A 25,754-nucleotide genomic window follows, 5' to 3' on the forward strand; every position below is an offset into this window, starting at 1 on the left:
CAGCACTGTCAGTCTGCTGCCAGCCCGGCTCGGTCGACCGGCTAGCAGGCTTTGCTTGGCAGGCTGCTTCGGCCAGATACCTGCTTGGGGTTTGTGTCTGCTCCAAGAGGAGGAGGACCAGCAGGAGGATGACAGGCTTGCAGGTAAGGAGTCGGGTGCCCGCGACCCGCCAGTGCTGGCTGTGGGCACCCCTTCTCTGCTGACACCGTTTTTTCGGTGTCCGTTTCATTTTAATGTGCCCCTCTTTTGTGTTTCAACGTGTGTTTTTAAAGCTCTCGTGGGATAAAGGATTTTGCTGTGTTTTGTCTTTTCTCTCCCTGTTCTCCTCCTTTGGAAATCATTCTTGGTCAGGCTGTCCCAGTGCGGGACTTCTTCATCATGGGATTTGTCCTTCCCCCGCGCTCCGCACACACCCCTCCTCCTGCCCCGGCTGCCAGGGGGGTGTTTCCCACTCAGCCTATGAAATCTGGCTGGTAACATCTGCCCAGATGTTGCAACCCTGGCCACCATCTTCCCTGGCAGCCCAGGGGAGCAGCGGCTCCGTCCCGGGGCAGTTTCTCAGTCCCCCGCACAGGGCACGCTGGCACACTGGGGCTCCGGCCATGCCTTCCTCCCCGAGCCCCAGCGGGGCAGCCAGCGGGAGCTTTCCCTGCCACCGTTTGCCAGAGCAGGGGGGAGTTTGGGGAGAAGGGCAGGATGTGGTGGGTGTATGGCTCATGCGCAGGAACACGGGGATCAGAACCCCGAACCTCATCGGCACCTCGCTGTGGTGGTGCGGGGGCCGGCCGCCCCCGGGCCATCGGGGCGCGTGAGTAACGCTGCAGCAGGCAGGAGCGGCAAGGGCTCACCCCGGGACCGCTGTGGGTGTCGGGAGCTTGTGCAGGACCATCGTGTTTCTCCTCAGACTTCGGGGCTGTTACTAAGCCTTTTCCTAGCTCTGGATATGCCTGAGATATATGCGTGCGTTCCTTCTCCAGCTTATGCGGTGTTCATTATTTTACATAGTGGTCTTACAAGTCTTCTTATTCACTTCTGAAGAGTTCTATTTCCTCATACAGTAAAATTTCACCGTGCTTCTTCCTTGCTTGTCCCTGACACCTGCCAGCTTTCACCATCCTCTTTCAGCAGCGGGGCAGCCTAGCCCCTGGGCCGCTCCAGATGAGTGGCCTGACAGCATCTTTTGTCTCCATCTCCAACTCGTTCCTAGCAGACCCTCACACCTTGTTGGCCGGTGTGACTGTAGCTGCAGGTTGAGCACAGGTCTGCCCAGAGCTGGCCACGGAACCGGCTGCTCTGCCAACGCCTGCTCTCCGAGACGCCATATACATCCATATCCCGTCATCACCTCTCCCCAGCCCACCTTCTCTTTGCATCTTTCCTCTAAAAGTGTTGCTTCACCCTTCCTCTCCACTTTTTCCAGCATCCGTCCTTCTCTTCCCTCCTCCACCGAGTGCCCTGACCCGCCTTGGAGCTGGGCAGGTCCTTTCAGGAAGGGTCTGGCCCTGGACCATCCCTGGCACTTTTGGAGCAGAGGGTTGGCGAGACATTGGGGAGATGGCAGCTCGTGCCAGGGATGTTGGCCCCGTGGCACCGGGGCAGCACCGGGGCAGAGCTCTGGTTTGGGTGCTTTGGTTTTATCCTGCAAGGAGGCTGTGGAGCCCCGCGGAGAGGGTGAAAGACCTGCCCTGCTCGTTGCCCCAAATGCTCATGTCCCTGTTTCTGCGGGTTTGTGTTAGACACTCCAGTGATGACTGGTCTGAGTGGATACGAAGTGCCATGCCTTTTGTCTAGAGATGAATGTTGTTTTCCTGTGTCCTGCAGCAGGAGCTGATAGAGAAATGTATTATGCAGTATTTGAAGACGGGCCTTAATTATTTTGCAGTCTATGTGTTCAGACTTCAAATGTGTTTTTCCCATGCCTGCTGTCTAATCCAGTGAACAAAAGGTTATGGTTTATAGGTCAGAGCATGACACCCATTGCGAGCACTCTGCTTTGCATCCCGGTTATTCCAATCAATGAGCTTTGCTGAATTTTTTATGCTGTGCTGGGCTTTTATCTCTCATTTTATTGAAAAACGACAAAACAAACAACAAAGTGGAGTCAGATGAATTCTTAAGATCTCGTTTGCATAAAAAGCTACGGGATCTCGAACAAAATAACAACAGTAATTAAAAGCAGAAGTGAAAACAAAGGACCACAGAGAACTTCTTGTTTTACAGAGAAACCTCCTGCCCAATTACCAGAATAGTGCCCATCAACCTACCCAACCTGGAGATACCTAGAACATAGCTAGGAACTGTGGAGGCCAGGCACAGACCTAGAGGGAGATCACTTTGGACTAAAAACATGGTGCCATTTCATGGAGAAGGGTTGGTTTCCATCTTTCCAGAGCTTTTTTGCCCAGGAAGGATGCTCTGGTGTGGGTGCCAGGCGGGCAGAAAGGGGTCATTTCCCCTGGCTTGGGGCCACCCCGTGCAACGCAAGCTGAGAGGTGGGAGGTGGGCTCAGAGGGCCAGCAGGGAGAAGGGCCGTGGTGTGCCTGGACCTTCTGCTGCTTTTCCCGACCGACCTGTGTCGGCAGGCTCCCTGCCTGGGGCTCCAGAGCCCTGGAGCACCACGCCTCCGATGCACGCGGGGAGCTGGTCTGGCGCAGCTATTTTTGGCAACCCAAGTAGTGTTTGACACTGACCCCTAAGGGCATGGAGAGGAGAGAAGCCTCTCTGAGGTCTGCCACAGGGAAAGAGAAAATAAAACGAGTGATTGAGAAAAGCCACACGAAACATCCAGGCAAAGCCTTGGAGCCACACTCCGGGTGATAAATCACTGGTAGGACGACGTCTCCCCTCCCGCGGCTGCAGTCCTGCCAACGCCTTTTTTCCAGCCCTTGATGCAGTTACCTGAGGATTAATTTTTTTTTTTTTTCCTTGGCAAGGAAGAATTGATTTGACCAAACAATGATGCAGCAGCTTCTGCCCCCACTCTCGGGGCAGCGGGGCGATGCCACCCTCTCCCAAACGCCGCCTCTTCCCCGACTCAGCCCCCCTGCCCCAGCCCACCCAGCCTCTCGCACCGCTGGGCGATGACCAGCGGCTCTGCAGCCCCCGGTGATGCGGAGCCGAGGGAGGCAGCGTCTCTCCGTCCAGGCCAGCGGGAAGCTGCCTGCATCCCTGCGCTCGGGAGCCAGCCGCCTGCGCGGGGCCAGGCCAGGTGCTGTGCAGCACCAACGTGGGCATGGAGCAGCTGCTTGCTGCCGAGTTGGTTTTCTTTCCTTCCTCTGGCCCAGCAAGCAGAAGCAAAGGGGCTTTTGGGGATGTGGATGGGCAGGCCAGCGGTGCAGGTCACCAGCTTTTTAGCCTGAAGGACAGGGGGATGGATTTCTCACAGCAAAATCTCCTTCCCTCCTCGCCCCAGCAGCGTGGCAGGGGGCTGCCGGGGAGCACACGCTGGTTACCAGATACACAAACCCACCAAAGAACCACAGACTGTCCCCTCCCAGCCCTCCAGGAGCCTTAAGTCGAGCATTTTGCAGGTGATGCTCAGCAAAGCAGCCTGCACGTTGCATTAACCCTCTCCTTGCCGTGCCTAATGGCAGAGCCTGCCGGGCCTTGCTGGCTATGCCTCCAGAAAATCAGCATGCCCCCCTCCTCCTCCTCTTCCCCCTTTCCTCCCCTTTTCATCAAGGCTGCCCCACAGGCAAATGCTCCCACCACCTTTACGTTGCTGGTAGAGGAGGATGCAGTGCAGAGGTCTCAGTTAATTCTGGAACTGCTGCAGTCCCATCAGATATTGCTGCATTTCCGTTTAAAAGAGGGGAGGGAAAAAAAAAAAAAAGAAAAGAAAAAAAAAGAAAGAAATGCTCCAGTACAATACATTTGCCAAGGCTGCTTAGGTGACCTGCTGCTTTGCATATCAATATGCTTCTTGCAGAACCCAGTGGAGAGCAGAGTCCTAGTGATGTACGTTCGTTTGTAAGAAGGAGAGAAATATCCTCCCTGAACCGATGGAAACCGAGATGATTTCAGGTTCAGGCTAAGCAGGGCTTCCAGCCAGCCTGGCTCTCCCTGGCAATGGACTTTTCTTACAGGTCACTGCAAGGTGCCTGAGGAAAGCACACGGTTTCTCAGGAGGTTTCAGGTTTGCTCTCTGAGTGTCTGCTACACTGGGAAATGTCTAATGGGGGGGCTGCAAATTGCACAAGGCTGAGAACCCCTGGGGGAAATAATCCAGGAGATATAATAATATAATAAACCAGGTATAAGGGCTTTGTCACTCCCCCTTCATGTCAGACTTCTGCCTCCCGGGGTGTTGCACCGTACCGAGGGAGGGTGCCTGCCGCTTGCTGGGGTTTCTCAGCACTGGAGCCCCCAGGCAACTGCTGGGGCACAGCAGCATTGCAGTGCTGCAGCCACCCCGTCGCAGCAAGCACGCATGTGTTAGCCAAGCGTTGGGACCCCTGGGCTTTGCCATCCCAGCGCCGCTGTGTGAAGGCAGACGAGTAGCCCGGCTACTCTTGCAGCTGATAGAGGGGAGCATTAATATTTAACTCTCTCCCCAGGCCACGGAGCTGAACCATTGATCGCTGCCAAAACGCCTCTGCGTTCACGCAGAGTTCAACAGAGTTGCTTCATGCCTTTCTATAGCATCTGAAGGGACTGTATTTACATTGCCGTCAGTGCAAAGCTAAGGTCTCTGTTACACCTGCTTCCCTTGTGTGTCTCAAGGTTTACTGTGGGGCTTTTCTCAGTGCCACAAAGCTGGGAGCCGCATCCTCTGGGGTCCTGTGGCTTTTAGCCACGCTCAGACCGCAGCAGCTGTAGGCAGGGCAGGCATAGGAGGGCATGCAGCTCTGTTCAGTCCATGGGTCTCTCGGGTATACAGCGCCCTGGAAAACCAGATTATCACCTGGTAATGATTTAATTCTTACTTACTACCATGGTGGACAGTTCACACCCAACTGGGTGATACTCATTTAGGGCAAATCAGTGAAACAGTCCCAGCAGAGTTTCCTTTCCTCCCTCATCCCAACTATGTCCTGACCTTTTTCTTGATGGTCACAGGGATGTATTGCAAAAACCCGACAACCAAATGACTCCCAGTTTCAATCCCTGAGCCATGACTCAATCCTGAGGGCCATGACTCAGTGCACAAATTTACAAGGCAGTCTGCAGATGTTGGAACATCCACTATTCAAGTGAAGTCAGGTTTAACTTGGATGGTGCTAGCACACCTCCGAAATGTTGATGCATAGTTCTTCTCCTTATACATCACCCCGTTGTTCTCAAGTCTGACTGTACATATGATATTTGGCATATTTTTCAAGTGCCTTCGTGGTGCAGAATGTGGCCAAAATGTACATGCAGATTTAGCAGAAAAGCAAATCCTGTCCGTCCTTCCCAGTCCACCATGCAGTTAGCTAATGAAGCGAACCCAGGAGGTCCATGGCAATATGCAAGTAGATCACTTGGGAAAGTCTTAATGCATACAAAGAGCCTGGAAAAAAAGCATGGGGAAGCGATGGATGGGTTTTTTGGAGAGGTTTTGCTTGTGTTTTCAAAATGCTGATGAGTTGTGTGGTTTCTTTTACAGTACATGTCAGGATTTGGAAATGAACATGTTTCTGAGGATCCACGCTGCCCAGGAGCTTTACCGGAGGGACAGGTACTGAGTTTTTTAAAGTGCTTTATTAAAATGACATGGAATAGAGTGAATATCTGTTCCCTGGGCTTCTTTTCATCTTAACATGTTTCCTTTCTCTCTGCCACCACAAAAGTCTCTAGGAGCTTTCTTTATGCAGGACTGGAATAATAAGATGCTGGCAAAGATCAGAATTAAAGATTTCCATTCATGCTTTCTATTTTTAAGTTACTTGTGAGCTTCCAAGTTTCACCTTGGGGGTTAAGACTTGCCTGAATTACCTCTCAACAGCAGGTTTTTTTTCCGAAAGCCGTTTGCAGTAAAAGTGGCTCGGCCACACTGAGAAGGAAGCCATCGACTCTGGAATAAACCGGGGCAGAAGTTTGAAGCTTGGCAGAGAGATAGTGCTCAGGCAGGAGAGGTGGCTTTCAGGATTTCTGTAGGAATTGGGTTCAGTGAAGCCTTTGACAGGAGAGCAGCTTCTCTGAAGGGAGGGGACATGAATGTCTGTGGTAATAAACCAACAGATTCATTCTTAAAAGTAAGTAACTTCTGAACACGTTAGATTAAAATAAAATATGTTGGATCATTCCGTTTTAAAGAAAGGAATCATGACCCATGTGATGCTAGCCACTCGGTCCACAGAGGCAAGAATGAAACCCTGAAGAATTAAAGCTCTCTCATCTTCTTTGTGCTGGTCTCCTTTACACCAGCACGCATTTTGAGGCTGACCATGCCCTCCCTTGGATGCCCTGTAAATCCCTTGGACTTGGATGGCAGCATTTTATGCTCAGTCAATGGCATCCCTTGGTGCAAGTCAGCTCCTCTTCATCCTCTGTGCAAAAAGGCCAGCAGAATTAAGGTCAAATAGGGAACTCCACCCTTTGCTTTTCCTGAGTTTTCTGGATCTCCCCAGTTCTGATGTTTTACACGTTGTGTGCCAGTGTGGATAGTAACACACAACACTAGGACACGTTAAATGCGTATATATGTCCCCCAGGTCTGCATTGCAGCCTACGGTGTGCCCACAAGAAAGAAAAACCGCTGTGCTGGATCAGACTGATGGCTCAGCTGGTGCAGCGTCTTTCTGAGACTGGCTCCAGCAGATGGGTGGAGAAAAGATGTAGGAAAAAGGCACCTGAGAACTGGAAGATCGATAGCAGTGATTGCTGGTCTGAACAAGCAGTGCTCCAGCATTGAGCTGTGCTGGGTGTGCTCCCCGTGATTTCCCAGAGCAGCACCACTTTCCAGGCGAGAAGACCCCTCCAGCTCCTGGCTGAGGTGCCCTCATCTGGACAGAGTTTGGACTCGGTGTCAAAAGAGTTAATAGAAAAACCTGAAAAGGAGTTAGACAAAAAAATCTCCCGTCTCAGGGGTGGATCCTTTCTCCTCTGCAGTATTTATAAGACTGGCATCTGCAGTAGTGCTGGTTAAGATAAAAATGACAAGGGCTATTGATCCCCCTGCTTCACTGCATAGCCATACTGACAAGACAGAGTTTGAGGGCTGGAAGCTACGTGCATTATGAGAGCTTTACCTCCTCCTTCTGCCCACCTGTCAGGGCAGTGTTTGATACCCTATGGATGGCTGATCCGCTCAGCCGCAGCAGGATGACAGGATGCTAAACTAGACCTTGCAGGAGGGAGATGGGACAGCAAATGGTGTATGACTGTCCCACTGGGGTATTTCCTGCAGTTCTTGGATGCCTTTGCTTCTTGCTGATCTCAAACAAATAGATGCTGGCCTACTTAGATCAAAATGTTTAGTTCCTGTTCTCTGAAAGGGAGGACTCTCTCCTTCAGTTATGAACTCACAAGGGCTGCTAAACCTGTGCTAGTCATAGCCACGGCTCTGCAAAGGGGGCAAGTGCCCCCTTTGTACTCCAAAGGAGGACTGTCACTGTCCAGAAGCCCTGCAGAGAAGCAAAGGCTCCCACACAGGTCACTCCCACTCTCGGGCAGCAAACATCACTGGCAGGGGGAAGCAGCATGCCACCAAAATGCCTGCTCTGGGCATCCCTCCCCTGGGCAGAGGGCAGGAGGAGAAGAGGGTATTTAGTGCGTAGGAGGAAAGAAGCAAAGGTGCAGCCGCTGCAAGTCTTTATTGGCCCTCTGGAAAGCCAGACAGACACGATGCTCTGGAGCTGCCCTTCTGAACACTTGCTCTCAACAAGATTTGTGCATAATAACGGTCTGCTTTGCAGTCTGTAAGCATTGGGAATAACCCCCTTTTCTCCGACGCTCCTACCACCTAAGCACTGCCCCGTACAGCTTGCTCTAGCAGCAGGCATCTTGCCTCGATGGCTGTGCCGACTCCTTAGGGCACTTCTGTACCTTCTTGCATGTGGGAATGGGTTTTGGAGTCTGGTTGGTACCCGCGGGGCATCCATCCAGCCTCACGGGAGCAAGAAGATATGACTGCCAGGGCTGATGCAGAGGCTCAGGAGCACAGTCCACCCCCTGGCATCAGGGCACTGGGCACCCGCTGCAGTGCTCTGCCGGGGGTTCCAGAGCTAAATCCTGTGCCGCAGCTTCTCACGCCTTATTTTTCCTTCTCCTCCCATTCAGAATAACCCACAAGTCTGCCCGTACGGCCTGTACGCTGAACAGCTCTCGGGCTCTGCCTTCACCTGTCCCCGGCCCACAAATAAGAGAAGGTACCGTGACCCCCAGCAGCGGTGGGGTGACGTGGGACGCTTGGGGCGAGCGATGGGGAGCAATGGAGAGGCTGCCTGTGTGCCACCAGTGCTTTCTGCGAGCCCGGGCGGGTGAAAAACCTCCACCGTGTGCCAGGAGAGGGGCAAGGGCAGAAAACCATGGGAGAGGGAGAGGAAAGGCTTTGGTGGGGCGAGCGGGTTACAAAAATGCTAAGAAAGGGGGTGTAGGGATGGGGAAGAAAACAGTTTTCTGAGCGAGGAGAGGAAGGGGAGGGGATGTTCACGGGGGCCAGGTGGTCCCGAGGGGTCTGTGTGCTGTGCGAAACACCCTCGGGGTCTCAGCCCTGATGCTATTGTGAAAACATCGCCGCTGCGACTGGCACGGGTAAGCACCTGATGGACAGTGTCAAAACCAAGCCTCTGAGCAGGGCTCTTCCCTCCTCCTAAGGGATGCTCCTGCACGCCGGCCAGGGCTGGTGAGGCGCTAGCTCAGGCTGTACCCCTTTTGGGGCTGGCCAGGGGCTCAGATCAATGCCAGGCACCCAGCACCCTGCTTACTACCCGCGTTCCCAGCATTGCTGGGGACAGCTTGTTCCAGTCGGCAGTAAATGTCCCGGAGCTCTGCCCCGGTCATTGTGCTCCAGCCATGACCAGATTGCAGAAGATAGGTTTCTCATTTTGCTTCCCCCACGGCGGCTTTTCTGTCCCTTCTGTTGTTCGTTCAAATGAAAGGCAAATGCATCATCTGAGCTGCCTAGCAGAGCTCTGCTCTCCAGGCTGGTGCCAGCTCGCGGTGTGCGTGGGAAAGGGATGAATCATTGTTTGCCGCACGAAGATGTCCTTGATGGAAATTTTCCAGCTCTCAAGGGAGAGCTCCCTCCTCCCCTTTCCCACCCACCCAAACTGCAACCACCGCTGTTAACACATCAAAGGCACTGGCAGCCCTCCCTAGCTCAGGCTTTCCTGATTACCTCTGCTCTCCCGCCTGATTAAAAGCCCAGCTTTGGGCTTGGCTGCGCCTGTGCACGGCGTGCGGATGCCGGCCGCGGCCATTGGAGAGGTGGGGGTGGCAGGGGCTGCAGCCATGGACACGGCAGGCAGCAAGGAAGGAGAGTGACGGTCCCAGGCAGTGATGGAGGCACAGGGGACCTCCTACAGCAGTAGGAAGCGTCATCCCACATAAAACTCTGGTCTTCGCTGCATGGACTCGCTGGTGGTCCTATGGGCATGGCCAACCAGGCATGGGATGCTACTTTCAGTAATCCATCCAAATTCAGATACTGGCTGTGACCTTCTGTCTCCTGAAAGCTCCTCTGTACTTTCAGTTAGATACTGTGCTCATCCCTGTCTTGTCTGAGCTGCTTTGTAGCTGTGTTTAAATAAGTTTTCTTCCACGTCAGAGATTGCTGTATTTCAGCCACAGATAAAGCTGTGTCTTTATTTTTTGTATACATATATATATCTGTGTGTGAATGTAAACACACATAATTATATGTAAACACGCATATATACATTTACCTACATATAACCACATATATTTATATTTAGAGCCTATAATAAAAAGCCGTGTCTCTGGAAGTCTCTGGCTATGAGCTGGTGTTTGATATTTAATACACCTTTTGGTCCAGTTGCCACCAATATAAATATTATTCATGCCTTTAGAAGCTCAATCAGCCGGCAGCCACCCAGAGGGTTTAACCTCTTCCCCAGGCTAATCCAAGTTTTTTACTTTTTTGTAGCTGGCTGTATCGGATCCTACCTTCAGTCTGCCACAAACCCTTCAAACCTCTTGAGGAGGGCCACTTGACACACAACTGGGATGAAGTTGAGCCTGACCCCAACCAGGTAACCGTGCTGGAAAGAGCCCTGGTCCTGCTGGGAGGACAGTCAAATATTAAGCTAACCAGGGGTGCAAAGGCGCTGAGCTGCAAGAGGTCTGAGGAGAGCCGTAGGGAGCTGGGGTTCTGGCCAACACGGGAGCTGGGTCCTGACTGCCACCCGTTGTTCCTCACCTATGGGTCATCCAAGGAAGGACAGCCCTCCATGCAATGCTTGCTGCTTCCCACCTCGATGGATGCTTGTGCTGCTTCCCAGCGTGGCCGCAGTGCCACAGGGTTTGGTTCGTGCTATCCAGTATCTCCCTTGAGGGCTCCTGTTGGCCACCTCTCAGGCTGCTCTCTCTTCCTCTTCAGTGTCCCCCATCAAAGGCTCATCGTGCCCCAGCCCGGCAGGCAGAGCAGCGGCGTGTCTCTGCCATCCATCCCCTCCTTCCCTGTGCTTTCGGAGAGGCTGCTGGCTGCTAGCCTGTTTCTCTGCAGCCCTCGTGGGAAATCAAGCTTCATTCTGGAGAGTCACGCAGAGACACGGCATTTGTCTTCCTCTGTTACAGCCTTGCCATCATCTTTAATCATGATTTCTTCCCTGCCAGCCCCAGAACATTTGGCTTTACTAATCTGACTGTCTCCTCCTGCTGTTCTCCTCTCAACATCATCTCATGGTCATCGGTTTTTACTCCTCTCAGGTTTTGCCCTTTGATGCATCATCATTAGCTAATTTCCAGCCTCCCGGCAGCCTCACCTTTTGTCTAGATACTTTCCCAGTTCTGCTGGAATATGTTTTCCAGCCACTGACCAAGGAGCGGTGACAGGCTCATATTTAGATTCCTTTGGTGCTCCTTCCCAGATGAAGCTCCAATGACTTCTGTTACCACCTCATGCATCCCTGATGCCCTTTCGCAGCCCACATCTGCCATTGCAGTTATTTATGATTATGGTAATTCCAAGATGCCCGGCTCTCAAGCATCTCAAGCCATTTACGTGTAGTACATCATTTACCTAAGGGAACAGCAATGAAGCTCCTGCCCACTCTCCCTCTCACAGCTTTCAATGGCAATCATCAAACTCAGAGGGGTTATTTCCCAGCAGTAAGTGGGAGCCGTCCTCCTGTTCTCCTTCTCATCCTCTCTGAAGCCGAGCCAGAGACCAGGTTCAGTTTGTTGGTCAAGACCAACCCGTCCCTGCAGTGCTTTGTGTTTAGCCCAGCTCACTTAAGGAGCTTTCCCGATCGTCGTCCATCTAAAAGGATGGCCATATGGAGGTACCTTATGCAAAGCCCATTGAAGTCAATGGGAAAAAAATCCCTTAATGTTGCCCAAAGACAATGGCAGAATTATAAAAAGGCACAGGGGACAAAACAGAAAAGGGGACAAAGATGACAAAAAAATAGGGGCTGACATCCGTGCAAGAAATGCTGAAACAGAAGAAAGCTCTCCAGCCTGGAACAGAGTTGACCAAGGGAAGCAATGATTGAGAGGCAGGGAGAAAATGAATACCAATAACACATGTCACGTTAAAAAAAAAAAAAAACGCATAAACTGTGAAACTTCTTGCCAGAGGATGCAGGTGGGTTCAAAAAGTGATCGGACAAACCTTGAAGAGAGAAAACCTATAAAGTAATAGTAAGCACGGAGGTGCCATATCTCAGGAGGCTCACGGATCATACAGCAGGGGAACAACACTAAAAGCTTCCCTGTTTTAAATACCCAGTGCTGGCTGGCACTGGCTGTCTTGGACTTCTCTTCTGGCTCAGGGTGCTCGTTCTTCTCTTCTTACATCGGTGAAACCCAAATGCAGCAGAGTCGCTGGACGAACGGCACGCAGAGCTGGGCAGTGGCTTAGCAGTTTGCAAGTGTTTCTGAGGAGAGGGGCCAGACACCATTTCCAGTTGTGACCAATGGGCTGGATGACATTTCCCTCTCTCCTCGTCCCACAGGAATGACAGCTGTGGAGGTGTCCACAGGGACCAAAGGGAAAATGATGCTATGATGTAGGAACTGCGCTGTACTTATTATTTCATCTGTAGATTTACTGTCATCTACCATATTTCTCAGACAGAAAATTTCCTTCCCTTTAGACCATCTTTATACCTGACATTTATTTATCTTCGTTTCCCCATTCTCCCTCTCCCTCTCTCTCTCTGTCCTGTCTTCTGGGTCTTCTCTCTTTGTCCCTCCACGTGTCCTTTCTGTCAGTGATTCCCAATGGGTTCTGTCGAGGGTTCCCAGTTCCCAACCCTGAAGGCTTAAAACAATCGTTAGAGGAACAGTTCACGTTGAGATGCCACCGCTGGCCTTCACAGCTGCTGTGCCAATGAAATGAACAGAGCTGGGGAAGGTCCCACTGCTGGGGGTGGCAGCAGGCTCAGGAGCACCTTCTGACTGTGCTTTGCGTTGACTCTGGTTCATGTCTGGAAGGCTGCCTCAGAAACCAAAGGAAAACAGGCTTTAAAGAAGTCTGAAGGCAAAACCTGAGGTTCACCACTATCTCACTGACTCATCTGTGAGGTGTTGATACCTCGCAAGGGTCACATCTGATCCACTGGCGGGTGTGTTTGGTACCTCCATCCAGAACATGTGGCTTCTCCAACAGCCTCTTCCCCTCCGCCCAGCACCCCAGCAATGTGACCCTGAGCAGGCACCGGCACGGAGCCGCCCGGGTCTCCTGGGAAGGAAAACGTGGCTCTGTCCGGCAGCAGATGGGATGCGGGGAGGAAAGGACGAGGGATGGATCCAACCCCGACAACCCAGGGCTGCCGCGAGGCTGTGGCGGTGGGACGCCCTTGGGAAGCAGATGGCTTCGGAGGGCAGAGCGGAGAGGGCCAAACTGCGGGGCCAGGCCTGGGGTGCAGCTGATTAATTAGTGATGAGCCCCTGCTTCGCTCAGCTTTACTCGCAGATGCACTCGCTGGGCGCAGTTGCCTGTTTCCTCCCGCGGCCAGCTCTGCAGGAGAGCCTGACAAGTTGCCTGGGCACCACAGTTTGATTTGGGTTTGGAAAGCCTCCATGAGGCTTGGGGGAATTTAATATCTGTGTATCCCTTTCAAATTTAGCTGAAATTTCACATAGTTCAAAATTTTTGTGAGTGGCAGGCAGAGACAGAGAGTCCCATAAGCTTTGTTTTCTCAGGGCACCAGCCTAAAAACATGTCAAGAACTGCCAGGTCGGGTAGCTAAAAGCAAGAAAATGTTCTCGTGGATGCCCAGAGTCACAGCCACTTTCATCTGCGGTCAAGCATATTGATGCAGGGGATATATCTGGCAGCTGGCCACGTCAACATCCCCCTAATTTGGGGTGTTTGGGTTGGCCTGCACTGAACCCTCCCCAGTGAGGAGCTCTCAGCTGCAGCACCTTGTCCCCAGGAGATGCAAAGATCCTTAATATGATATTAGTGATAATAAATACTTCGGACTCCTCTGGCACCTTCTGCCTGAGGATCTCGACAGCCTTTGCAAATAGTAATTAGTGCTGCTCGCAGCTCCCACTCACGCAGGTAGAGATATTTCTGCTTCGGATGTGGGGAAAATGAGGTGGAGCAAACAGGAGTGTTATGCTCAGGTCACGGAGGGAGTGAATCATCCAGCGTGGAGTGGAACACAGGACCATGACAATTTAGCTATGGAAAGCCAGCTCATCTGAAATTCTTTGCTCTCAACAATGTTGTTAGTAATAAAGGAAGAGACAGCTTTTAAATAGGATTTTTTTTTTAACCTTGGCGTTACACAGGCCTGGCAATTATTTTACAAAATTATGATTAAAAAGGAAAAAAAGCTCCATAAATCAAAAAAAAACCCTGTATACCAAATAAAGCAAGGCAAAAAGGAAAGAGAAAGCTACCTCAGCTAACAGAGGGCAGGGAAGCAGGGAGGGGACGGGGGTCTGCTTTCCTTTGAATTGCCACCGTTTGCATTATAACCACTGGCATCTCTTTCTTGCTTTTTGTTTCCCACAATCTAGCTGCGATGGAAACCTTTCGAGATCCCGAAAGCCCCTCAGAATAAACTGGACTTTGTGAGCGTAAGTTGGGGGACGAGGGCATCCAGGCATCCTCCATCTCTGCTCCCCCCTGCGGGGTAGCAGGGCACACGGGATGCTCAGCGTCGGGCTAACAGCAGTGGTTTTGACACCTCTGGGCTTGCAGAGCATCTGTGGGAAGGGGAGAGGATCCCAGATTTCAACCACCTGACAGTAGACTTGATTTTCTTCATTGCCTTTCAAGGAACTCTTCAAAAAAGCCCCAACTGCCAGCTCTCCCCAGTCCCTGGGCTGGAAAACACCAGCTTACCTGGATTGCTAAGAAACCCTTGAGATATTAAAGTAAAGCCAACGTGTTTGGCCAAAGGCCATACGTGGACAGGCTGGTAGCGGTATGGGAAGCGGCATGGGAGAGGGGGTGAGCCCCAGGGGGAGGAGAGAGGGCTGGCCCCTGCCCGCTACCTGCTGCTCACTCCCGGTGCTTTGGGTTCACCCGTAGGGACTGCACACCTTGTGCGGCGCCGGGGAGCCCAGGGGACGCAACGGCATCGCCGTCCATATTTTCGCCTGCAACACCTCCATGCTCGACAGGTCAGTGACTGCTACGCTGGAGGCTCGGGCTGCCCCGGGCTGGCTGCCTGCCTGTGTCTGTCTGTTGCCGCTGTGCTTGAGTCCAGCTGCTCCCTGCGGTGCTGTTTCTATGCCCCTGCGTTCATGGTGTCCATGGCAGGTGTTTGTGAAGCAGGTTGTGCTCCATGGCCGAGCACTGAGGGAGTGGATGGGGAGCCACCAAGAGAAGGAGGGAGCTGGGCATGGGGATGTGGCAAGAGGGGATGTGTTGGATCCAGGTGCTCTCACCCCAGGGACCGGAGCTGCTCCTCGGAGGTCAACACGCATGCAGCCTCTGATGGGCATCGCTACCCTCTGCAGCGGCTCATGGGGAAGTCAGCCCTGCTCTCCAGTTTACAAGGCCTGATGCACCCATGGCCACAAAGGCAGGGACCTGGCAGAGGTCAGAGGAGATCCTGCTTCCAGGCCATGCACATTAAACCTCCCTGCCTCCTCTGCACTGGCCCGTATATTGCATTCACTGACCTGCAAATAGCATTTCTGGTGCCGAAGGGGAGACCTCTGCCACGTCAATCTCCCAGCTCAAAACTCCCCAGCTGTGGTCGTGGTGTGTGCCTGCGGTTTACAGCACCTTGACCTTCCTGTTCTCCTTTTTCTTTAGATGCCTTTACAATTCAGATGGTGACTTCCTAATTGGTGAGTTGATGCTTCGGCTTTTCCTTTCCCCCATGAGGGTCTACTTGGGTTGCCACCTGCCTGCCTCTTGTTCCTCCAGTGCCTGGGCCCTACAGCCGAGATTTGGAGGGGAGGGCTGACTTCACCTTCATGCTATCCAGATTTGGTGGTCTGGCTCCAGCTGGGCTGTTGGGTGGGTTGCACCGCTCCTGCACAGCTCAGAGAGTGCACGTCTGTGCCAGACCTCAACTTTGGTTTTGAGCAGTGATCCGACTTCCTTGGTGTGGTGCTCAGGGATCGTTTCCCAGCGGTCCCCAGATTGGTATTAGGCATACCACAGGCAGAGGTTTTCTGGAAAACATAAGCCTCAGGATTTCTGAACAGTTTACAGCTAGATGCCTTTGTTGCTTCAGTCCAAGAGTATTTGGCACGGCAGCTCAGCTCCCACACTCTGCCAGCCTCAGGCAACCAGAATGCCACGATGAGTGTTGAGGTTGGCACATAGAGCACGCACATGCCGAAAAATATTCTGAGCGGTATCAGAAGTCTGATATTTGCTTGTGTCTTTCTTGACTGAAGGACAGAAATGCATTGGGATCATCAACAGAAACAATTCTCCCATAAAATAGCTATTATCACTCACCTCCCTCACTACCACAAAGTAAAAGTGCTAGGACAGGTTTTGTAAATCTACTAGTTTTTCAAGTCAAAATGTGAGCTCTCCTGTGCCAGGACAGTTCAGGAAAATAATGCAGACGTTAGTGAAGGAAGCAGGGAGAATTAGCTATTCCCAGATATCTCACACTGCCGGGGTCATGACAAGGATGGGTACGAGCACCATTTTACGTGAAGATCATGATATGGGCAGGTATGGCCCTGAATATATCAAGACCCATTTATCTGGACTTAGCGTCTCTAGCACAAACCCTACGTCAAGGGAACGCGAGGTGATGGATGGCTTAACCTCACGCAGGCACCTGCTGTGACGTGGGGACCACGGGGCTGGTCTGGAAGCTCTGCCTCCAGTGCAGGCATCTCTGCTGCAGGGCTCTGCATGGAAGAGGGAGCCTGGTCCTGCTATGAAGCATGGTCAGAAAGGGCCCATTGCTCTTCCTTGGAGCCTGGGTGCTCTTGGTGGGCAGAGAGGAAGGCATTCACCAGGTCGCTTCAGCTCCTCTGCCTGCCTTTTGCTTCCACAGTGCCCCAGCAAGGGAAACTGCTCATCACAACCGAGTTTGGGAAGATGCTAGTGGAGCCCAATGAAATCTGTGTCATCCAGGTAAGGGCTGACTGCACCTTGCCTGTGGCTCAGAGCCCAATGTTGGAGCAAGCCAGCTCCTGCATTCAGCTGTTTGTGATTTATCAGCAAAGTCCTGGGAGGATCCTAGTATCTTCCTTTATTTTCCAGCAAGGAATGCGTTTCAGCGTGGAGGTGTTTGGAGAGACCAGAGGCTACATCTTGGAGGTGTTTGGGGCACACTTCGAGCTGCCTGACCTGGGACCCATTGGTAACAATCTCCCATCAGACCTACAGTGAATTTCATAGAGAAAGCCAGAAATTACAAGCCCCAATCCATCCTTTTATCTCCTATGTAATAAATCCTCCCATGCACACACTCCTTCCCAAAAATGCTTTCCATCCTGGCACTGTTATTTCCCCGCAGAGCAAGCATGCCCCCAAAAAAATGTGACAGCCCACTTGTCCCAAGATTCCCCTGGGACTGAAGGGACCATTTCTCTCCCCCTTTTCTCCTTTCTCTCTTCCCTTCTCATCTGGGAGTCCCCATTTGCTGGCTCTGAATCTGGTTCCTACCAAAACAAACTCAAAAGGCCAGCATCACTGCTGCCCCTTACTTACAGATACGGCATAAACTGGAGCAATAGGAGATAATTTACCCAGTAAAAGGAAAGGCGGATTTCAGAGGCAACAGATATTCTTGAAGCCCCATTTTAGATTTAATCCAGTGTTTCTCCCCCCACCTCTGTGAACAGAGGCACCTTAGAGCTCTAGAGCCTAGAGTGCCTTAGTGTCAGAAGCTGTTCTCCTTGGAGAATTCAAAATCCATAAAATGAGCAGTACAGGACTGGGATGAGCAACACATTCTCATCTCCGTGTTGTGCTGCTGAGGCAGATCTGTCTTCGCTGAGCACAGGTCTATCTCCCTCATAAATCACAGATCCTCTCTGCCAGCTGCCTCCCGGTCTGTGCTATGTCACAGATTGCGAAGGCACAGCCTCTTGCTGCCGTGACAAAGATACTGCACGGGTGCATGGCATCTGAAGCCCCGCCGTCCCCGCTGTGATTTCCCAGCCAGCTTTCTGGAGGTGCTCAGCTCAGGTTATTTCACCTTCGTTATCCCTGGAGTACTCGCCTCCAAACTTTTCTTGCTGAGAAAAACACTTCCTGGTTACTGCTACTAAGATTGTCCCAGGGAAAGGAAGTGAAACTTCCCTTGTAACAGCTAAAATAACTACACAACCAGTACCAACAGTCCTCCACTTTCAGACTGGTGTTTTGGGGTTGGTTGTTCTTCATTTTCAGTTGGGTTGGCTTTTTTTCCCCACTAGACTGGACTTATTTTATAGCTCTCAAGTGAGATCTAAAAGACTGGCCATGCTTGAAGTAAACTGATTGATAGGTATCATCAATGCAGATGCCCATTTGCATTCAGAGGGCCTTTGCAAATCTCTCATGACCATAGTGAAACTGAAGCCGGTCGTTCTTGCAGTGGGGAGCCGACCCAATTTGCAGCCGTTTAATGGGACCCCGCTCGAGCATCTCTCCCATGTGACGTGCTGGGCTCACCTCTTTCCGCATCGAGCCTACAGTGATTTTCCAGCAGCTTTCCTTTCAGCCAGCTGAGGCTACCCGCCTTCACCCACTTCTTGCGCTGTGTGTCTGCTCCACTTGATTATTGATATTGTTGCCCCAGCCTGTTTGTAACAAGTTTTCCCATTAGCTAGTTTTTCAGGTGCTGTTGGACTGGGTTTGGGGTTTTTTTTCGGTCTCCGGAAGGCAGGAATCTATTATAAGGTTTACTTTCTGGAGAAAAGAAAATGAGTGCACTTGCCTGTAAACCTTTTCAGGAGGTGGTAATTGTAAGAGCTCCTCTTCTCACCACCTACCCGCCTTCCCCTCAGAGACCAAGATCCTTTGTATTTCAGTCTTACTTTATTCTAACTTCACTTTTCACTTGAAAAATGACAGCTGGAGAAAAGCACTGACTGTTAAACCTTAGCAGCAGGTAGTAATGTCTGCATTTTTATCCAAGAAATTCAAAACGACTTTGTAACAATAATACTAATGAGAAGAAGAAGAATACTTCAGCACGTGTATGGCGCTTTGCACTTTGAAAATGCACTCCTCATGCTAACCAACCCCTCAGTATGCCCAGAGTCTGTCAGTATCACTAGCCCTTATTTTATTACTCTTTTTGCAAGCATTCAGAAATGTATTTGGCCCCCTCATGACACGCCTCATAACTTCTGCATGGCTAAGTGTCCAACCAGCAGGATGTCCAGGAACAGAGAGCAATTCACCCTCTGTTTTTTCCTTAATTCCTAGATGTTACGTGCTTTTAACTGAGGATAAAGTACTAATCTTGTTCAGAAGGGAACTAGGGGAGACCTGTCTTAGTCACATAAGGGGAGCATCGACTTAAATGTTAGGATGTATTACAATTACCTACTCATTGGAGGACAAGAAGTTCATTACTATTTCAGGTTTCGTGGTGGGCCGAGAAGCAGTAAGGTCATTCAAAATGCAGAAGGGCACTCACAAAGCCAGGAAATCGTGCCAGACTCTCACTTTCCTTGCAGGTTGCCCAAAGAGCTCTGGCATCTCTTTTTCTTTCGCAGGAGCCAATGGCCTGGCCAACCCACGTGACTTCTTGGTGCCCGTCGCGTGGTACGAGGACCGCCAAGTGCCGGGGGGCTACACGGTGATCAGCAAGTACCAGGGCAAGCTGTTTGCAGCCCAGCAGGTGAGGGTGCCCCGGGAGAACAAGTAACACTGAAGCGCAGCGACTGCCAGTGCATGGCCTGGGATATGCAACTCAGTAGCATGCACGTAGTCTCAGGAGGTCCTGCTGGGTTAAGTGGGGCAGGACTGAGCCCTTGCCTTGTTGGGTCATTCATCTTCCCAGTCGAGGCTCCTCAGTCTGGAAAAAAGTGTTTGTGAAGACTTGGTTGCCCAAAGACCCAACGATGTTCTTTGCCTCACTGTTTCCATACATTTATAGTGACAGAGTAGAAAAGAGGAGCTGGGGCTGCTGTGCAAAGCCAGGGTTTCCCTACAGAGAGCCAGTGTTGCAGCTGGCCTTGTTCAAGCACTGCCTGGGCACTCAAAAGCCCTTAGAGACCAAACTCCAGAGGGAGGGCTGAGGCTCACCAAGTGGAAATGCTGAGGAAAACCACATCCTCGCGATGTCGGGCTGTGGCTAAAGGGCTTGTGCTCCAGGCTGCCGGTGTACTTCTCACCAGCACTAAACCCATTTTTAATTTGGGAAAGAGCAGTACCCTGCATACGTGCAGCAAGCTGGAAGGCTGCATATGGTAACCCTCTGTCTCTTTGCTTTGGTAGGATTTCTCCCCCTTCAATGTTGTAGCCTGGCACGGGAACTACACGCCGTACAAATACCACCTGGAAAAATTCATGGTCATTAATGCTGTTGCTTTTGACCACGCAGTAAGTTCTGGAGCTGGGCAAGGCAGAGCGATGCTGCATGGATACCGTACCATTCAAACTCACCCTGAGCTCCAGGAGCTCAGCGCCTGTTAAAAAACGTTTTGCTCTAAAAAGCAGTGTGAAATCTCTTGCGCTGGTACGAAGACGTAACTGGGGGTTGATCAGCTTCCTAAACAGCTTTATGCAGCTTAGCATAGAATTTCTGTGCCCTGGAGGAGAGCTGAATACTGAAGCCAACACACACAGTGCAACTCAGCAAAAAGACTTTTGCTTCAAATTCTTGCCTTGATTTATTTCTTGCAATTGCACAGACTCCTTCCCCTGGTTCCTCTGAGCTCACCACTGAAATTCCTTTGAAGAGCTGGCAGCTTTCATTGCAATAATTTCTAGATCTATGGAAAATAACTAAAGCCAAAACTAATGATGTGAGCAGCTCTTCTAAAAAGGAAACCAGCCCAGTGGGAGAGGTGCCCGCAGCGATGCCATCTCTTGGCGTTGCTGCTGCAAGTGGGTTGCACAAGGAGACTGAAGCATTTCTAGTGAGACAACCAACAGAACGTATTGTTTAAACTCCAGAAAAACCTGCCAGGAGAAGGATGGTTTTGGGATCAAAGCCCAGAAAATCTGGACTAGAGACTTCAAAAATCCTTGAAGCAAGCCACAATTTCTCTGCACTTTGCTCTCCCTGCTTGTAAACTAACAGGGCTGTGAGCCTAGATGCCTCCAGCAGGATGCTCCTGTCCTCTGTAACTGACTAAGGAAGAGATATGGTTTCGTGGTAGGAGCAGTGCTGGAGGCTGCTCCTGGAATTACAGTACCCCATCTTGCGGGGTTGTCCCTCCCCTGCATCTGTGTGGCCGGCTCCAAGGGCATCATTGCTGGGGCAGGGAAGGCTCTCCGAGGCTTCATCCAGTCCCATCACTTGTCTCCCATGTTTAACATGGGATCGAGATGGTGGGTGCTGTCACACAGGGTCACAAATTTCACCCATACCACCAGGTGCAGGTGGTAAAAGTGTTTTCGGAAGAGAGAGTTTCTGTATCAGTCAGGTTTACTGGCTGTATCAGTCAGGTTTACCGGCTGGATGACCTGAGCAGATAGCTCTGAACTCTGTCCTGTTTCATGCTTTTTGCTTTGCTTTTTTCAGGATCCTTCTATCTTCACTGTCCTGACAGCCAAGTCGACCCGTCCTGGAGTGGCACTCGCTGACTTTGTCATATTCCCCCCGCGATGGGGGGTAGCTAACAACACCTTCCGTCCACCATACTACCACCGTATGTCTGCTCTTTGTCGGTTGTGCACGACTGCAGGGAAAAAACAAGCCTCCATTTACCTGAGAGCACAGACAGGAAAGAAGCAGGCTGATCTGTTGCCCTTGGCACAGTTAAAGTCAGCTTCTTGGAGTCAGTCAGTCCTCCCTGGAAAACGAACAAGCCCAAAGATGTTCCTATTTAGAGCACCTCAGGAGAACTCAGAGGTGATGGGCTGGTGGTGTCTGCATAGATGGATGTGTCTGTACGCAAGGGGCTCCCACTGAGACCGGGAGCATATTGAACTTGGCATTGCACAAATGCATCAGAAATTGTCCTGTCATCCAGCCATGAATTGCTTAATATCTCGTTAGAATACACAGATAAAGAACAGGAGAAAGGAAAATATGTCACCACAGGTGGCAAGAAGCAGAGTGACGTAGAACTGCCCAAGGCCATTCCCAGGGTGAGATCAAAGTTACAGCAAAGGATTGAATCAGCTCTCCTGAGCCATTCTTCACCACCTGCACAGTGATGGAGGTACCTTTGGCATTTAAGAAGCCAGAGATCAGGAACTGGGCTCCTTCTCATGCAGTTGGTTGATTTTGAGGGGATTTGATTGCCATCACCAGAGCTGCTTTCTTTTTGGCAGTCGTTTGGTTTCGTCTTGGCAGAGCATGGCCAAACGTTGCATTGAACGGATGCTAGAAACCCAGTTGCCCATATGGGACTGCCCTTCCAGGGTAGGGATGAGGCAACCTGCTCTATGAGACTGAGGGGGAAAGCTTGCTCATGCTGCACGCCTTCTGTCGACAGCTAGAAGGCCCCATGTCAGAAGCTATCAAGGTCACGCTATGGTCACTTTGAAGTGCTGAGAGGCTTTCTGCACACTTACTAACCACAGTTTAATAGCCAGCTCCTCTTGCTACTTAGACGTATTTCCAAGCATCTTGGGGGCTGGCAGAATGAGTGGCACTTGCAAGCACAGTATGCAGCTGTGCCGCCACCTGAGTAAATCCCACAGGCAAAGTCCTGCCCTGTCATTCTGCTTTCATTCCCAATAACGAGTGTGACACGGAAACATGTCTCCTGGCCGGCTGGGATAGTGCCAGGTCACAGTTACCTCTTTTATTAGAGCCTAAAAGGTGAGACACACAGCCGGTTTACCACGATTCAGTTGCTGCGCATCAGCAGAGCTGTGCTAACTTCCCACAGACACGTTGTGTTGAACATGAACTTGTTCAACCTTGCTTTGTCTGTGGTAAAAGACGGCTGAAATAACTCTCATTCTCTCGCCTGTGTTGTGAGCTAAGAGTACCCATGCAGACAGCTACCACAGCTACTGACTGGACCACAGTACCTCGGCCATAGGCTTGGGCACTAAATTCATGATGAGCAGGTTGGTTGTCTACTCTAGGCCAGCCATGGAGGGGCAGAGCTTGAGTGGGTAAGGCAGACATCGCAACAGTCAATTATCAAGACACTGCACGTTAGTTCCCTATGAGATTAGTGCGGTGATGAGAATCTTGTACCGTCAGAGAGGCGTAACAGGACAGAGCAACTCTGGGGTAGGAGTAGCACAAGTTCAGTGCTGCTGAACTCTCCTCTCACCAAACATTTCACAAGAGGCCTATTTTGTTTGCCAGAAATCCCCTGTTGCCTCTTCTTCTCAGCCTGTGTTCAGAGAACTTCGGTGCACTCAGTCACGGTTTTCGTCTTGCCTTAACTTTGCTCCACGTATAAATATAGCAGTGGTGGTCCAAAAATTTCCCCCTAGACACCGTAACAGTTTCATATACAAAGGTGGCTGTGCAGCTCATGAATACTGACTTCTCTTCGTCATCTTTCTGCATCCCTCAAGGCTGTGAATTACTCCTAGGGTCTTTGGACCACAGGTTGAAAAATGTGTCTGATACAGCTTTTATACCATATATTGCACCTGTGTCTGGGAGAGTACTTGTGTGATTCTCATTATGGTGGGACCTAATATCTAATGGCCACTAAGGAATTTTAACTTCACAGCATCCTGCTTGTAGAGGACAAAGCTATTTTACCAATAGGGAATGGAGGTGCGCCTAAGTTCTTGTAGGAAATCTGTGAACAAATAAGAAACTGGACTCAGTTCACCTCTTAAGTCCTAGGCTGGTTTCCTACTCACCAGCCCATCCTTCCTAAGCAACAGTATGAGTCCTGTTGCACACGCGTCGGCAATCCAGCTCGTAGGGTCTGTACAGCAGTCTGAGTGTGCCAAGCGCAATACGTGAGTGAGTTCAATGAAAAGCCCGAAACAATCCCGTCTTACATGAGATACTGGCAACTTGGATGAAAATTAATAAATGTTTGCATACATATATAGGCCAACCCTGCTTTGAGCTAAATTAGTTTTGTTGTTAAACATTTCAGACCCTGGATTGTACTTAATGAAGAGCGAACTAGTGGTTAAAAAGGGCTATATATAACACAGCTACAGAAGCGTGTCCCGGTTTTGCAAAAGCTGACCACTCAGCGGAAAGTTGCCATATTGTTTAGTCACATCAGGTCTACTAAAGCTGAAAGCTTGGGATGGCAGTTGTTAAAGTACTTCCCTTACAGGGAGCATAACTCAGTAAGTACTGAATGATTAGATATAGCCATCCTTACCTAAGTTAGTGGTATATTACTCCATTGGTTTCAGAGGGTCTACTTAAAAGTATTCTTCCTTGGGGAAAGACAAATTTGGCTCCTTGTCTTTGGGCATACAGTGGCTCTCAAGAAATAAGTAAATAACGCACGAATCACAAGCATAAGGTACTGAAGCGCCTGGCTGGACTGGAGGTGGTAGAAGGATATTGAACAAAATTATTTCAAGCTTATAACCTGGGATAGCAGACCAGGCTCGCTCACCAGACTGCTGGCCAGGCATTTTGTGCCTCGGTGCCTGTAACACAGGGATGATTATACTGAACTTTCTTTCCTGTGCTTTAAGATCTCTAATCCAGGTCTGTAAATACCAGGTTGCACCATGTAGTCGTGTGCAGGTGTAGTACTTACACAGCTCGAGGTGGTAGGAAAAGCACAGGTCTACCAACATCAGTGCACCTTCATTAGGGAGCTCTCAGTTTCTGAATCCAGATAATTAAGAGCAGAATAAAACCTGTACAACTTTACAAGCATCACCTGTAGAATCCCTGATGTCCTCTCTTGTGATGCCCTCCTTAGGAACCTCCGCTCCACCCGCTGCCCGGCCTAGCTTAGCTCGTGGGTTTCGAGGAGCTCACAGCCCAGCTGTGATGCCTCCTAATCACACTGTGTCGCAACCTCTTCTCTATACCTCCTGCAGGGAACTGCATGAGTGAGTTCATGGGGCTCATCAAAGGCCACTACGAAGCAAAGGAGGAAGGCTTCCAGCCTGGAGGGGGTAGCTTGCACAGCATGATGACTCCTCACGGGCCGGATGCTGACTGTTTTGAGAAGGCGAGCAAAGCCAAGCTGGAGCCTGAGAGGGTTGCAGAAGGGACCATGGTAAGGAGCCAAAGGAACCAGTAAGGTTTCGAATACAGCACAGCATACTGCGGCTGTGCCACTCTCAAAGTACAGCCTAGCTTCTCGCTGGCAAGTTGGAAAAGTACTTGGCTGCAGCATTCACCTCCCTTACCAATCAGCACCAGTCAACTCCCAGGAGCTCCCCTGGAAACATGCGATGCCAGGCAGCTTTGCTCATCTGCCCACATAAATTGTTGCCTGAGCAGGAAGCTGGGAATTTTCATGCTGATTAATTTAATTTTTGTCTTAGCCTACGGACAAAGAAACAAAATCCCTGACTGCCCTCCTTTCTCCACCCCCTAAAATCTAATGATGATCATCAACAGACCTGGAACTAGAGCTTTTGGAACTCCTGGGTATGCAAGGAATCCAAAGTCACTCCTGAGACCTGGTTAATACCAGCATTGCAATGCCAGCTCTGAAGAGCTTTCTCCTCCTGGGTTGATCAGGCTGGAGGCAGAACTTGGCAGAGCTGGACCATGTGTGCAACTCCTGTTTGTGGTAGAGCGGAGCCACCTTGCTTGGATGCAAATTCTCGCTCTCTTGCCCTAACCTACCTTCCTTCTTCCCCACAGGCGTTTATGTTCGAATCGTCCCTCAGTCTGGCCGTCACCAAATGGGGCCTCCAGACCTCCAACCGCCTAGATAAAAACTACTACAAGTGCTGGGAACCTCTGAAAAGCCATTTCAACCCTAAGTGCAAGTAAAGAGAAGTATTTGTTGCTTGCAATACGTGAGTGAAGACAGGGAAATCGAGCATACCTATGTGTGATGGCACAGTCGACTCGGGCAACGCAGAGTGCTCCAGTACAGAACAGCGTTTCCAGCAGCCACCGAGCCACAAAGATGATCATTCCTATGTAACTTGGGAAATGCAGTAAAAACCACACCATTATTCTTGACTTTCAAGTATCCAATTAAAGCTTTCCTGGTGACACGTTGAAGCTGAA

The 25,754-nt window shown here is 50.8% G+C and overlaps 1 protein-coding gene across 2 annotated transcripts; it reads left to right on the forward strand.

Annotated features, from left to right (window-relative positions):
- On the forward strand, positions 1–25,754 carry HGD (homogentisate 1,2-dioxygenase). Of its 2 annotated transcripts, XM_075166389.1 has the most exons (14): positions 7–143; positions 5,588–5,659; positions 8,203–8,291; positions 10,031–10,136; positions 14,083–14,142; positions 14,600–14,691; positions 15,332–15,366; positions 16,545–16,624; positions 16,754–16,853; positions 19,204–19,328; positions 19,928–20,032; positions 21,180–21,306; positions 24,602–24,783; positions 25,380–25,754. In XM_075166389.1, exons 1-14 carry the CDS (start codon positions 129–131, stop codon positions 25,509–25,511), a joined length of 1,320 nt encoding a protein of 439 aa, XP_075022490.1. In that variant the 5' UTR covers positions 7–128; the 3' UTR covers positions 25,512–25,754. The 2 variants fall into 2 exon arrangements, with proteins under 2 accessions (XP_075022500.1, XP_075022490.1); XM_075166399.1 differs by lacking the exon at positions 8,203–8,291 and having other exon boundaries at positions 1–143.

Source organism: Calonectris borealis, chromosome 1 (genome assembly GCF_964195595.1).
Source record: "Calonectris borealis chromosome 1, bCalBor7.hap1.2, whole genome shotgun sequence".
Lineage (NCBI taxonomy): Eukaryota > Metazoa > Chordata > Aves > Procellariiformes > Procellariidae > Calonectris > Calonectris borealis.

Excerpts from the sequence above, each read along its gene's own strand:
- HGD (XM_075166389.1), top strand. Across the intron at positions 19,329-19,927 it reads AGCTGTTTGCAGCCCAGCAG|GATTTCTCCCCCTTCAATGT; the intron begins GTGAGGGTGCCC and ends TTGCTTTGGTAG. Across the intron at positions 24,784-25,379 it reads GGGTTGCAGAAGGGACCATG|GCGTTTATGTTCGAATCGTC; the intron begins GTAAGGAGCCAA and ends TCTTCCCCACAG.